Source organism: Loxodonta africana, chromosome 7, assembly GCF_030014295.1.
Source record: "Loxodonta africana isolate mLoxAfr1 chromosome 7, mLoxAfr1.hap2, whole genome shotgun sequence".
Classification (NCBI taxonomy): Eukaryota; Metazoa; Chordata; class Mammalia; order Proboscidea; family Elephantidae; genus Loxodonta; species Loxodonta africana.
In genome coordinates, this window is record NC_087348.1 from 8,414,747 (window position 1) to 8,430,318 (window position 15,572).

General features: G+C 47.1%; 1 protein-coding gene across 2 annotated transcripts; it reads left to right on the forward strand.

Moving 5' to 3' along the window:
• Positions 1-1,273: 1,273 nt before the first annotated feature.
• MRPL11 (mitochondrial ribosomal protein L11) lies at positions 1,274-4,462 on the forward strand. Of its 2 annotated transcripts, none has more exons than XM_003419564.4 (5): positions 1,274-1,422; positions 1,798-1,893; positions 2,646-2,739; positions 2,827-2,986; positions 4,168-4,462. In XM_003419564.4, exons 1-5 carry the CDS (start codon positions 1,300-1,302, stop codon positions 4,271-4,273), a joined length of 579 nt encoding a protein of 192 aa, XP_003419612.1. In that variant the 5' UTR covers positions 1,274-1,299; the 3' UTR covers positions 4,274-4,462. The 2 variants fall into 2 exon arrangements, with proteins under 2 accessions (XP_003419612.1, XP_064143816.1); XM_064287746.1 differs by lacking the exon at positions 1,274-1,422 and adding an exon at positions 1,472-1,636.
• Positions 4,463-15,572: the final 11,110 nt, after the last annotated feature.

Consider the following 15,572-nt stretch of genomic DNA (forward strand, 5'->3'; position numbering starts at 1 on the left):
AGGTTTTCACTGGCTAATGCTTTTCAGAAGTAGACTGCCGGGTCCTTCTTCCTAGTCTGTCTTAGTTTGAAAGCTCAGCTGAAACCTGTCCTCTGTGGGTGACCCTGCTGGTATCTGAATACTGGTGACATAGCTTCCAGCATCACAGCAACACACAAGCCCCCACAGTACCACAAACTGACAGACACGTTGGGAATCCCCACTGTACAGGCTGGAAAATTAAACAGAAGTGACTTGATCAAGGTCACAGTCAGCAAGAGGCACAACAGGGATCTCCGCTCTTAATCATACTGCGTCTCAGCAACAGATGGAAACAGGCTTAGAGTTTTAAGACTCGCGTTCTTAAAACTAGGCACTAGGTTTACTTCAGGAGCCCTGGCGATGCAATGGTTAAGCACTAGGCTGTTATCCGAAAAGTTGGCGGTTAGAACCCACCCAGGGACTCTGTGAGAGAAAGACATGATCAGTTTCCATAAAGATGACTGCCTAGAAAACCCTGTGGGGCGGTTCTACTTTGTCACATAGGGTCGCTGTGGGTCCAAATCAACTTGGCACCCAGTAACAGGTTGATTTCAAGTCCAAGGATTATCATTACGTCCAGCAGATGGCGCTCCAGCGCACAGCAATCTGCAGGACTCCTAAAAAACCAAACCCGTTGCCGTGGAGTCAATTCCAACTCATAGCTACCCTGTCCGACAGCGTAGAACTGCCCCATAGGGTTTCCAAGGAGCGGCTGGTGGAGTGGAACTACTGAACTTTTGGTTAGCAGCCGAGCACTTAACCACTGCGCCACCAAGACGCCAGGACTTGTATAAGAGGGTCGAAACTACCATACCCACAATGCAGTGCGGGTATCAAGGTTCTGCCCTCCTCCTATTTAGCTGTCCGAAGCACTGCCTGTACACGACCGTCGAGAAATGTGTGTAGCGGAGCCACTGTGCGGACACCAAAACCAAACCAAACTCGTTACCATCGAGTCAATTCCTACTTATAGGAACTCAAAAAGCAGGGCAGAACTGCCCTACAGCGTTTCCAAGGCTGTAATCTTTAAGGAAGCCGACTGCCACATCTTCCTCCCGCAGGGGGTTCCCTATCTGCAGAAGATCAAGGCTTTTCCCTTCTTCTCACCCTCCTTGTCTTAATAGTTGGCATGGGGAAGGACTGAAACAACGCTGTTTGTCGGTCTGTACAGTGATGAGGACCCTATGAGGACCCTTGACCTCTGGCCCAAGATGGCGGCGCCCAGGGCGTCGGTCCTGCTTCTCCGGTGAGGTGGGCTGGAGACAGGATACCCGCATCATGTCGAAGCTAGGCCGGGCCACTCGGGCCTTCAGGAAGCCCGAAGCCGGCGGCGTGATCCGGATCATTGTGCGGGCGGGCCAGGCTATGTCCGGGCCCCCTCTGGGCCCCGTCCTGGGTCAGGTTCGACCGCGGCAGGACCCGGCATGGGGGGTTCGGGTGGGTAGGGGCAATTCACAGGTGGAGGATGCGCACTCTGGAGCCACGGAGACCTCGGTTCGAAGCTCATCTCTGCTTCACACGGTGTATGTCCTTGTGTTCGAGACATAACCTTTCCGAACCTGAGCTTCTTCAACGCTCCTTTTCGGGGGCTGTTTTGAGGATAGAGTGGGATGAGGTGTGCAAATCCCCTGACACCCAAAGTGGTAGTTGGATCTGGGCAGAAAAAAGAGTAAGGGGTCCAGTGGACTGACGACGGAGGAGGGAAGGGACACAGCCTCGTGGGTGGTAGGAAGCCGTCCCTGTCACCCACTCTTGTCCTGTGTGCTTCCCTTGCAGCAAGGCATTTCCATCAACCAGTTTTGCAAGGAGTTCAACGAGAAGACAAAGGACATCAAAGAAGGCATTCCTCTGCCTACCAAGATTTTTGTGAAGGTGCACAGTTGGTTGCTCTCTCATCCCACCCTATTCCTCCTTGGTCCTGGAGCTGGTCAGCTGAGGTTGCTACCCTGCTCTTGACTTGGGGCAAGTCTCTTCTGTTTCCGGCCCCACTTTCTCCATTTACACAGTGAAGACTAGACCATAGCTTTTCCCAGGCCACTCCCTGCCCTGTGTGTTAAAGTTCTCTGCTCCTCCATCTCACCGGGGCTTCTAGAGCAGAGTTGGGCCTGGAATAGAAGTGACAGGAATGTTTGCTGCGGATTTATGTTTTGTGGCTTTCTGGTCTGGTAGAGGGACACAATAGGAAGGTGAGGGGAGCTCTGTGGCAGAGCGGTTAAGAACTCGGCTGCTAACCAAAAGGTCAGCAGTTCGAATCCACCAGCTGCTCCTTGGAAACTCTGTGGGGGTGTTCTACTTTGTCCTATAGGGTAGCTATGAGTTGGAATCAACTTGAATGGCAACGGTTTTTGTTTTTTTTTTTCTTTTTTGAAACCCTGGTGGCCTAGTGGTTAAGAGCTGTAGCTGCTAACCAAAAGGTCGGCAGTTTGAATCCCCAGGAGCTCCTTGGAAACCCTATGGGGCAGTTCTACCCTGTCCTATAGGGTCGCTATGAGTTGAAATCAACTTGACAACAGTGGTTGGGTCTATAGGAAGGTGAGTTGAGGAAAGGCGGGACCAGAAGTTAGAAGTTTCTTGGGCCAGGGCAAGCAGGAAGAGATAGTCTCATATATCTTCTTTCTTTGAAGCCTGACAGGACATTTGAAATCAAGATAGGACAACCCACTGTTTCCTACTTCCTGAAGGCAGCTGCTGGGATTGAGAAGGGGGCCCGGCACACAGGTGAGGACCAGGGTGGGCACCTGGGATTCTGGGGGTCCCTGGAAGGAAGCAGTGACACTTGAAGGGCTACTTTTACTTTCCTCCCAGGGAAAGAGGTGGCAGGGCTGCTGACCTTGAAGCACGTGTATGAGATTGCCCGCGTCAAAGCTCAGGATGATGCCTTCGCCCTACAGGACGTACCTCTGTCTTCTGTTGTCCGCTCCATCATTGGCTCTGCCCGTTCCCTGGGCATCCAGGTGGTGAAGGAGTGAGTGTCCTGGGGAGGCAGGCTGTGAGGGGACGCCAAAGCTGACAGACCCATGACAGTGAGAGTCACCTTCTAAATCTCATTCATTCACTTGGATGTATTTGTTAAGTACTTGTTGTATGTTAGACATTGTCCTGGGCATTGACTACAGCCAGGAACAAGGCAGCCTTGCTTGGTCCTGCTCCTCAGGAGCTCACAGTTCACAGGAGGTGGCAGATGTGTAAATGGAGTGTTGGACTGCCGGATGGTCGGTGTTGAGTAAAGGGAGTGTGGGTATCATAGGAGCAGAGAAGAGGGCCCTGAGTTTGCCAAATATGCCACTGAGGGCCTTGTGGGAAAGGTATCTAAGCAGAGACTTGGAAAAGGAGGGAATTCAGCCAGGTCAAGGACTGCGGGAAAATGATCCAAGAAGCAGAAAGATCCCTGTGAAGGCTGGAAGGCAAGAGACTGAGGCAAGGGAGCTCAGTGTGATATGGGTGTATAGTGGGAGATGTGGACAAGGGAAGCCAGGCAAACAGACCTGTCAGGAAATCACATTGTCTCAAAGGGGCCTTCTCATGGGCGTCTGGTGGGCTGAGGCATTGTTTGCTTGAAGGAAGATGATAGGTGGCCCAAACAGCAGCAGGGCAGTACTGTCCCATGACACCCAGCACTGAGCAGCAGTAAAGGGTTGACTCTTCTGGCTTCTTGCTGCCTGTATCACACGCCAGGCCAGGGATGGAATTGTCTGTTTCCCAAGAGGAGTGGGGTTAAGCGTGGAGCAGGAATGGACGTGACTTTTCTCAAACCTTGACTTTATTGGGAATACAGAGATGAGTAATCTGACCCCTGTTCTGGGGGAGATACATGCACTGCCCAGTGACCTCATGGTACAAAGCTTTGGGGGCACAAAGGAGGGGCCAGTGAATCTGGACTAGGGTATAACCAAGGCCTTAAAGAATGAGTAGGGCTTGGTAAGGGGAAAGAAGGCAGGGGGTGATGGGTGGATGGCATTCCTAGTCAAGGGAACCAGTGAGCAAGGAAATGAGACTGAGAGGTAAAGGAAGGGAGAAGGGGCTGAGCAGGCTGGACTCTGAGACGGTGATGGACAGGCTGGACTGAGACAGTGGTGGGGTATGTGTGAACCCCACCCTCCCCAGCGACTGGTCATTCACCTACCATCTGTTTTTCTGCACCTGCAGCCTCAGTTCAGAGGAGCTGGCAGCTTTCCAGAAAGAGCGAGCCGTGTTCCTGGCTGCTCAGAAAGAGGCAGATTTGGCAGCCAAGGAAGAAGCTGCCAAGAAGTGACCCCTGTCCCCTGTCTCCGCGGGTTTGGAAGGGGGCCACTGGGCAGGGTGCCGACTGGGAAGGCTGTGCCAAAGGGCAGGAGAGAGGGAGGTCACGCCAAGCCTGACTGCTGTTTCCCTGACTTTATATATTTCTACACATATGGGAGGATCAAGGGATCCAGCCTGAATAAACGATCTTTGTCACCCATACTGGCCTCTGTCTTGGGACCCCAGGGGAAGGGACCGGTACAGATGGTAGTTGACATAGACCTGAGCTGCCCTGGGGAGTAGGGGTCTTCATGCTGCTTCTCCGATGCGTAAGCTGAGACCCAGCAAAGGTTCTGGGGTGGCTGCAGGGGTAAGAGAAGAAGCCGAGCCTTTTCTGATGCCAATCCTGTGTTGTCCCCTCCTCAGCAGTGAGAGAACAGGCGGGGGGCGAGGAGTGCGCCATGGATGCTGGGGCAGCAGATGTTGCTTGTTTTGTTTCTTCCATCAGAAATATTTCTTACTTCTAGATGACCTGCTGTCTGAACAGAAACAGGCCTCTTGGGGATTTAGCTTGCAGTCCCAGGCACGGTTACTAGACAGCACTCCAGGCTCCAAGGCCTGCTTCGGGCCCCTCTACTGAGCTCCTCACCCTGGCTCTGGGTCAGATGTTGGCTGGACATGAACTATTGTGGAGTTCAAGACTGCAGACCCCCAGGGGAAGCAACACTTGAGCAGGGACCCGACCAAGGCAGAAGAAATCCCGGGGAGGCCCCATTATTCAGAGCATTGGGATTCTTGTCCCCTCAGAATCTTCTCAGGGAGAAGAGGAGCGGGGGGAAGTGCAGGATTCACGCTCACTGAGCTTCTGTTACTCCCCGTCAACAGTAAACAGCTCAGAACACCATTAACAGGTTGCTACGTAGGCTTAGTAGGCAGCTTTGAAACTGGGCGGCGTCTCATTACTAAGTAAATCAGTGCTTCTGGTAAGATTTTCAGGGTGCTTATGTATCATTTCATTGGAAACTGAACAAAAAATTTTGATTGGTTGACAATTGTGTCAGAATACAAAACTGTTAAGAGAGATCAGTACATGCTGCAGCGTCAAAGCTTACAGAGGAACCTGACTGAGACAGTCACAAGGCCAGCGAGCTGTGGCTGTAAGACCTCTGGAGTCTTGGAAACGGGACACCTTCATTAATCTTCAGTTGTTTTCTGGAAGAATACGTTTCAAGTGTTTTAGTGAGCCTGGTCACCTAAACAAAAATTATGTGAAACAAGACTAGTTAACCTCTAAAGGTTAGTTTAGTTCAAGGCATAGCTATAGGCATTACAGTTATATATTTATGTGTTTATGATTATATAGCTCATAAGTTTCTAACATTTAATAAGATGACCTTTAGTGTCGTGGGTGAGAGAACACTCAGTCTTCCTAAGACAAAACTTAAATTTTTATTTCACAATCCTAAACCAAAAAAACAAATTGCTGTCGAGTTGATTCTGACTGATGACAACCCCTTGAGTGCAGAGTAGCACTGTACTGCATGGAGATGACAAGGCTATGACTTTTCAAAAGTAGATCGTCAGGACTGTCTTCTGAGGTGCCTCTGGGTGGGTTCAAATCGCCAGCCTTCGGGTTAGTCGTTGTGTGTTTAACCAGCTGCATCACCCAGAGACTCCTGTTATGTCCTAGGCTCTCCATTTTACACTGAGAAGATTTGGGAAGTACAGAAAAACACCTATAAGAAAATTAAAACCACATGTAATCCCACCACTCAGGTGAGGCTCCTGCTGATACTTTGGTGTATCTTTTCTGTACTTTTTGCTTTGTGTGTGTGAATTTATACATATAATACTTTAAAAAAAAAGACAAATTGGAGCAATGCTGCGTATACTGTCTTATTCCACTTTTAACTTGGCAATTGCTTAGAACATTTTTTCCATTATTATCTCTCTAAAACAAATTTTAATAACCACTCAGTGTCCTCTCTTATGGGTGGGCCATAATTTATCTCCCTGGTCCTCAACTGCTGGGTGTTTTGCAAACAACCCTGTGATGCATGTCATTTGAGAAAGTTCTTGAGTGACTGTTGTGAGGGACACTGAGCTCGGTGGCTGGTACTACTGAGGACGCAGTAGAAAACATGATGGACACAGGCCAGCCTTCAGTGCTTAACAGGGGAGATGGATATTTAACAAATAATTACACAAAAAATTAGTTACAGTTGTGACTGCTCTTACAAAAGCGATGTATGTCGGGCTGGGAGGGTACAATGCGGGGTGGAACCAAGCCTGGGAATTCAGTGAGGGCTTCCCAAGGGTGTTGTTTCAGTTTTCTGGAGCTGCCATAAAAAATTACTATACACTGGGCAGGTTATGACAACAGAAATTTATTCACTCACAGTCCAGGAGACCAGAAGTCCAAAATTGAGGTGTTGGCAGCGTTGGTTCCTTCTAGAAGTTCTGAGGGAGAATCTGTTCATGCCTCTCTCCTAGCCCTTGGTGGTTACTGGTAATCCTTGACTTGTAGATACATCACTCCAGTCTCTGCCTCCACGGTCATATGGCCTTCTTCCCTGTGTGTCTCTCTGTGCCATCTCAGTGAACCCTGTACCCAGAGCAGTCTTTGTATGAACAAGAAGCCAACATTGTTAGTTCAAGTCTGATACTTTGGGATGTCACTTCAGCAAAACAGCCTATCTTGATGGTTCAGGGAAGAGCTTGGTGAGTTGGGAAAATGGAATGGAGCCCAGCGTACCCCTCTGATTATTTCCTTCAGGATAAATTCTGAGAGGTGGAATGGCTGAGTTCCTCTCCATTTTTAATGTCAAGAATCATGTCATGTAGGTACAATTGCCCCCATTTTAGAGGTGAAAAAAGTGAGGCCTAAAAGTTAAATGACTTTCCCAGGGTCATACCTAGACCCATACTTCACTGAGGAAACAAAAGCCCCCTCAACTTTGATCGCATGTACAGACCTACCATCTTCCACTTCTTCCTGCTTGTGGCAGTGGACATCTTGTTCCATCAGAGACAAACCACTTCACCTCTGCCGAGGGTCCTGTCTCCTTTTGTTCTTATATCACTCTATCTTAAGCTGGGTTCTCTAGAGAAGCAAAACCAGTAAAGCATATAAATATGTATAGAGAGAGAGATTTACATCAAGGAAACAGCTCATGCAATTGTAGAGGCTGTAATGTCCCAAGCTGGTGGATCAGGATAGAGGTTTCTCCTGATTCACGCAGCCACTTGTTGTTGTTAGGTGCCATTGAGTCAGTTCCGACTCATAGTGACTCTGTGCACAAAAGAAAGAAACACTGCCCGGTCCTGTGCCATCCTTACAATCATGTTGTTATGCTCGAGCTCATTGTTGCAGCCACTGTGTCAGTCCATCTCGTTGAGGGTCTTCCTCTTTTCCGCTGACTCTGTACTTTACCAAGCATGATGTCCTTCTCCAGGGACTGATCCCTCCTGATAACATGTGCAAAGTGTGTAAGACACAGTCTCGCCATCCTTGCCTCTAAGGAGCATTCTGGTTCACTTCTTCCAAGACAGATTTGTTCGTTCTTTTGGCAGGCCATGGTATATTCAATATTCTTCGCCAACACCACAATTCAAAGGCGTCAATTTTTCGGTCTTCCTTATTCATTGTCCAGCTTTCACATGCGTATAATGTGATTCAAAATACCATGGCTTGGGTCAGGCACACCTTAGTCTTCAAGGTGACATCTTTGTTTTTCAACAGTTTAAAGAGGTCCTTTGCAGCAGATTTACTCAAAGCAATGCATCTTTTGATTTCTTGGCTGCAGCTTCCCTGGCTGTTGATTGTGGATCCAAGTAAAATGAGATGCTTGACAACTTCCATCTTTCCTCCATTTATCATGACGTTGCTTATTGGTCCAGTTGTGAGGATTTTTGTTTCCTTTATGTTGAGGTGCAGCCCATACTGAAGGCTGTGGTCTTTGGTCCTTTTCACTTCCAGCAAGCAAGGTTGTGTCAGCTACATAACGCAGGTTGTTAGTGAGTCTTCCTCCAGTCCTGATACCCTGTTCTTCTTCATATAGTCCAGCTTCTCGAATTATTTGCTCAGCATACAGATTGACATGCAGCCGCAGGGGATAGCAAACCCAAGATCGGCAGGTTGGAGAGCAGAACTCTCACTTACAGGCTGTGAAGTTCGACAAATCCCAAGATTGGCAGGCAAGACCACAAGGTTTTTCCTGATTCGTGTAGCTGCAGGGGCCGGTGAACCCAAGATCGGCAGGTCGGAGAGCAGGGCTCTTGCTCAGAGGCTGTGACAAATCCCAAGGTCAGCAGGTAAGCTGCTAGCTCAAGTCCCAAGAACCAGAGGTCAGACAAACAGGAGGCAGCTGCAGGATCCAGAGCAGGCAAAAGCCAGAACTTCAGCTTATATTCGGATGCAGTCCACACAGCCAAGGAAAGTCCCTTTCAACTGATTGGCTATTCACGGCAGATCCCACCATGGGGGTGGTCACATATCAACACTGAGAATCATGGCCCAGCCAAGATGACACGGAATCTTAAGCATCACACACTCCCACCCCCGTCCCCCATCACCAGTTTTTCCCAAATTCACTGAAGTGTTTTTGAACTTCATGTGAATGAAATACAGTATATAGTCTTTGGTTTCTGAGTTATTTTGCTAAATCATAATGTCCATGAGGCTTATCTACCACCTGGCTGTTGTTTTTTTTTCCCTATGTGTCCTATATTTTATGTGTCCTATATGTTCTTTATTCCTTCTTTCCTGCGTTCTCTTAGATTATGCCAGTATTTTTCGTTACCCCATTTCCTTGAATCACTTCTTAGCTACATTTTCTATTTTAGTGGTTACAGGAGATTTCAGTATGGAGCCTTGATTTACTAAAATCTCTCTTAAGTTGTACTTCTATCACTCCCTAAACAATGAAGGAAGCAACAGTTTAATTCCATCACCTGTCTCCTGCCTTGTTCTATGGTTATATAGTTTAATTCTCATGGGCTTTGGAACATACGTAGAAGTTGTGTGGCAAAGTAGTGCAGAAGGTGGGGAGAGGATAAATGGAGCCATTCTTGATTTAGGTAGTTCATGTTCTTTTGTATTTACCCACAAGTTTACCCTTTCTAGTGTTTTTCATTCCTCCCACAGTTCCACGTTTGCATCTGAGATTCTTTCCTTCATCCTGGAGGACTTCGGCCCCCAGAATCAGCAAACATCGCCAAGGAAGCAGATGTCTGGCCATCATTAGCTCACACATGCAGGGCTTTTCCTTCCCTGAGATGGTAGTTTGTCTAGCTCTTGGTGCTTCCACGGCTCTAACATCTTTAAGGAGCCTTGATGGCACAACGGTTGAGCACTCGCTTGCCAACCCAAATGTTGATGGTTCAAATCCACCATCAGCTCTGCAGGAGAAAAGATGACAGCCTAGGAAGCCTGATGGGGCAGTTCTGCTCTGTCATCTCGGGTTGCTATCACTCGACGATGCTCAACAACAGCATGATGTCATGAGCCAATATGAATTTTGCAATTTATTCGTTTTTTCTAGTCATCACAATGGAAACATTGTGTAATAAGTGATCACGATTAAGTAAATGCCACTGCTCATGAGGTGGAGATGGTCCAGAGGCAGGATATGTCAACAATTCCTCCTTCAAATACACACTTTTCATTCTTTGTTTTCATCCCTTCAAGTGTTGTTTTCTTTCATTCAAGAGGCTTAAGTAACTAAAATAGAAAATTGTATTTTGGATTGGGTATTTTCGTTAAAACTTGGCCTCTTGTAGATGAAACATGGAAAGATTCACATCACAGGTAGCCGGTCTTCAGAACAAGTGCAGACAGGCCCCTATGCACATCGTTTTACTGTCTTCAGCCAAAAACAAAAAAGAGACTTGCTATGGCTCAAAGGCTTGGTGGCTGTTCCAGTTTTCCAGTTGAGTTTTTAATTTCAGCTTTCGTATTTTTCATTTCTAGAGATGCTATTGGTTCTTTTTCTAGTCTGCTTTATCACTTTTATAGTTTCATGTTCCCTGCAAATATTCTTGAGTTTGTAATTTAGTTCCTTAAACATGAAAACATAGTTGTTTTAAGACCAGTGGCTGATAAATATGTGAAGTCTGTGCAGGTCTGTTTTTGCTAGTTCTTGCTCATGTTGCCTTGCTTCCTTGTGTGCCTGGTTATCTTTGATTATATGCTGCTCAATTACTTTGACAAATTATTTATGGAAGTTCCTTGAGCTCTAGAAATCCCTGAGTGGTGCAAGTGGTTAACATGCTCAGTTGCTAACCAAAAGGTTAGAGGCTTGACTCCACTCAAACGTACCTTGGAAGAAAGGCCTGGTGATTTACTTCTGAAAAATCATCCACTGAAAATTCTATGGAGTACAGTTCTACTCTGACACACGTGGGGTCACCATGAGTCAGCATCGATTCCACAGCAACTGGTTTTCTTGAGGTCTAAGATGAGATGGATTGACACAGTGGCTGCAACAATGGGCTCAAGCATAACAATGACTGTGAGGATGGCAGAGGACCTGGTAATATTTCATTCTGTTGTACATGGGGTCGCTATGTACCTAACAACAACAAGATGGATGTGCCCGCCTACAGAAAGGCTCGGAATTAGTCCTGCCAAGCATCAGAGGACACTACAAAATCTCTGATCTTCAACTCATCTTAGTAAACGGTAACTCTTCACCCAGTTACTAAAGTCAGAACAAAAGACATCCCGTTTCCTCACCCTCACTTTAAATCCTTTAGCAAATCTTATCAACTCTATGTCCAAAGTATTCCAAACCCAGTCACCTCCTTCCATCCACATGTTGCCACTCCAGTGAAGGCTGTCCTCCGCTCTTGCCTGGGCCACTGCAGAAGACTGACTGGTTTCTTGCTTCCACTCCTGCCTCCTTCAATTCATCCTACACCCAACTGTCAGAGGGATGGTTAAAAATGTGAATCATACCATGTCATTTCTCTGCTTAAATGCCTTCAATGGATTCCCATTGTGCATGAAATCAAATCTAAGTTCCTTATCATGGTCCAGAGGCCCTGTGTAGTCTTCCTCCTCTCCAATCACTCTCACTCTTGCTTGCCTTGATTCAGCCATGCTGATTTCCTTTCTGTTCCTTGGACAGGTCAAATTTTTTCTCCTTCAGCCTAGAATAGTCTTCCCATTAATTACCTTTTAGGTCCTAATGCAGCTCCTTAGAAAGAGCTTTCTAACACCTCACTCTAAATTAGCCCCGCCCCCGCCTCCCCAGTTACACGGGGTGTCACAACGCCCTGGTTCTTTCCTTTACCGCACGTGCTATACTGTCCAGTTAGTTATTAACCACAAGGCATTGGTGGTTTAGTGGTAGAATTCTCACCTTCCGTGCAGCAGACCCAGGTTTGGTCCCCGGCCAATACAGCTCACGTGCAGGCATGTCAGTGGAGGCTTGCGTGTTGCTATGATAATGAACAGGTTTCGGCAGAGCTTTCAGACTAAGATAGACTAGAAAGAAAGGCCTGGTGATCAATTTCTGGAAATCAGACGGTGAAAACCCTGTGGATCACAGCAGTCCTTCCTGCAACCAATCATGGGGGTGATGCAGGACTGGGCAGCGTTTTGTTGTGTTGTGCGTGGGGTCACCATGAATCCTGGGCTGAATCAACAACAAGGTGTTTCTCTCCAAAGCTAGAATGTCAGCTCTCTAAGCCCAGAGGCCTTGTTTGTATGTCTTGCTCTCTGCTGCAACCCCAGCACCCAGCACAGATCCTGGCATATGTAGGTGGTGTTGTAAGTATTTGTCACACGAAAAAATGAGGTGGCAGAGCCAGTACTTGAGCCCAGTCTTTCTGACCCCCAAATTTGAGCCCTTTCTGCTACATTCTGTCCCCAGGGCAGCAAACTGGTGTTTGTGGAAAGGGCATTGGCTGAGAGTCAGGACACCCGACTTCTACAATGAACTATAGGAGAGGATATTGACCAAGTCATTTCCTTTCCCTGGGCCTCAATTTACTCATCTCTTTTGAGCCACCGGGAGGAAGACAGGGAGAGCAACAGAAGCAGATATTTTCTGTCCAGCAGGTGGCGCCATTGGCCCTTTTTTTTTTTTTTTTTTTTTTGCTTTTCTTTTCTTTCCTCCACGCTGTACCAGGCAGCCGGGATCTCTGGTTCTGGAGGTCAGGGTACCTTCTCATCAAAACGCACACACATTTTAAGGTCTGTCTATACGGAATTAAATTGACAACAGCAACCCGGAAGGTCAGACAGGAACCTTAGGGGGCAGTGAGTTTATGTTAATGGAGGAGGGACAATTAGGGAAAGGAGGATAAGAGTGGTTGCACAGCTCGAAGAATGTAATCAGTGTCACTGGATTGTACATGTAGAAACTGTTGGATTGGTGTATGTACTGCTGTGTATGTTCTCAACAAAAACAACAAAAATAAATTATTAAAAACAAACGCACACACCATCAGTCACCACTACCACCCCTAAACACCAGTGAGGTGTTCCTTTCTTCTAATATATTTCTATTTATTTATTTTTACTTTTTTATTAAGCTTTTTGACTTGAAACCATGCGGTATCCCCTCGTTCTGTTCCAACGACAGCCTTCTGATCCGTGTACAGATACCTCATGAGCACAGTTAAGTGTTCTGGAATTCCCGTTCTCCACAATGTTAACCATAATTTGTTAGGATCCACACAGTCGAATGCCTTCGTATAGTCGATAAAACACAGGTAAACATCTTTGCCTGTGATTTTTGCATTAGCATGGTACGTGCGTTGCAATTAATGAATCAACACTGAGAAATTATTATTAACTGAAGTTCACGCTTTATTCAAGGAGCCGTGGTGGCACAACATTTAAGCACTTGGCTGCTAAGTGAAAGGTGGGAGGTTTGAACCCACCTAGAGGCTCCATGGAACAAAGGCCTGGAGATCTGTACACGTAAAGACCACAGCCTAGAAAACCCTAAGGGGCAGTTCTGCTCTGTCACATGGGGTCACTTTGGGTCAGAATCTACTCACTGGCACACAACAATAACAACAATATACTTTATCCAGGTTTCCTTAGGTTTGTTTTTTAAAAAAAACTAGTGTCCTTTTTCTGTCCCAGGAGCTCATCCAGGACACCACATTGTATTTTATCTCTTGTCTCCTTAGTTTCCTCCTGGCTGTAAGGGTTTATCACACTTTCCTGATTTAGATGACCACCAGGGAGATTTTTAGAGGGAACTCCACCTGTGTCTTGTCATCATTACTTTAGATTTTGTGCTGGAAGTTACAACCCTTTTCCCTCTGGGGAACTTAGGAAGAAATGTTTGCAGTAGAAATGGATGACTTTCTACTCAAATCCTTGGCTGATCCTAGGGGATGGTCATCTCAGTCGCATATTTATAGAATGCCTGCTGTGTGCCAGCCCCTGTACTTGGTGCCAGGGATGGAGCAGAGCTAAGACAGACAAGCGTCCTCTTGGGACTTAGAGTCCAGTTCTTTTGTTCAGGCTGGAAAACAGATGCACATGGAAGGCAGAGGGTAAGACTTCACCCTGCTGACCCATCCAAGGTGGAAAAGGGGGACAGGGCCTGGGACCTCTCAAGGGCATGTCTCAGAGCTGGAGGACTTGGCATGAGAGGCAGTTCAGGAGACTTCTCAGTGTTATACTTTCAGACCCTGGAATCCAGCTCCTGTATTTTGCTGGGGAAGATATGGGGCCTGGAGTGGAGGAGAAAACTTCCTCCAAGCCTCCGTGATCACCATTGGCTTCTAATTCAGTGTAATAATTATGTCTATTCTGTGCTTTTCCACTTCAAAGAGACCCCATCAAATCCTAACAGGATCTTTGGGAGATAGTGCCATTACGATCAGTTCCTGAGGCTCTGGTCACACTCAGCAAATAATTATTGAGGCCAACATTTGAATTTCTGATTGCTGTCTCTCTATGGATTCTTGCAGCCTATTAAATTTGTCATTATGGTCTTGAATGACCATCTTAATTTCCTCCACGGCTTTATCCGTGTGTTCTTTGGTTTGTTCTGTGTTTTGCCTGATCTCCTGAAGAGTTCTGTATATTAATCTTTTGTGTTCTACCTCTGGTAGTTCCAGGAAAATATCTTCATTTTGGAAGCTTGTTGGAGCGATCATGGTCTGCTTCTTTATGTGATTTGATATTGACTGTTTTCTCTGAGCCATCTATAAGTTATTGTATTAATTTATTTGATGTTTACTTACTGTGTTCTATCTTCTTGCTTTGTTTTGGTATGCCCACATAGGCTGCTTGAGTGAGCTAGCTTGATTATTTTTGCCTCTGAAGCTCCAATGTCCTGTCACCAGATGGCTACAGCTGTTACCAGGTATATGAGCTTAGGAGTCCATTCACTTGGGGCCAACATTTGAATTCAGGTCTTTCTGTCTTCTAATTTTCATCCTCCCCCATATCCTGCCCATACCCTTTTGGGCCCTCAAGCTTGGAGAAAAAGCACTATTTCTGGAAACTTTTTCTCTCGACCCACTAAGTTATATTCTGCTCAGAATTTTGGGACTTGCTGTAATTCAAAGACCTGGAGGGCGAAAAGGAGGGAGCTCCTTACCCCACACTGTGGGTGAGAGGCCTCTGCCCCAGCCCAAGCCTACCTTCTTGGGTAATCTTGGATGGGATCACTGAGATGCCTGGTTCATGGGATTTGGGGCAGAGGACACAGCCTAGGGCTTGGACAGAGTGTGTTGCCCAACTGTGCCTCCCACTAACTGTGGGGGCAAATCACTTTTCATTTGTATTCCTGTTTCCTCACCAGTGAAATGGGGCTACTCCACCTGCCTGAGAGGCTTTATTGCCGTGAATAAGGGATATAAGAGAGTTTGTCAGCTGAAGGCCCCTTAGCAGGGCTATTGGAGGTGGCTTAATTTCCAGGAAGAGGATCCAGGGCCCTAAAGGAAAGTTCCTTCCCTGCAGGACCAGGCTGAAGAAAAGCACTCATGTCCAGAAGCTTCAAATCCATCTCGAGGACCAATGCTGAGAAGAAGCCCCTTACCCCTCCCCAGACCCTTCTGCTCCCTCCCACGCTGTAAGCGCCGCACGCCTGGATCAGGGAGAGGGCCGCTCCAACATTCTCTAGTGGTGGACACTGAGCACCTAGAAGACATGAGGTGGCATCCAGCTCCCAACACCCCAGCATCTAGCACAGTGAGCCCACACTACATACTCAGATGTTGGGTGAACGAATGGATGGGTGAGTGAATGAAGAAGTCCCAGGGCTGTAGGTGGGTCTAACCCTGACATACTGACTCCAGGCTTCTGTCCGGGCCCCCCACCCTTCCCTGTTCACCACAGTGCATGACACCAGGGG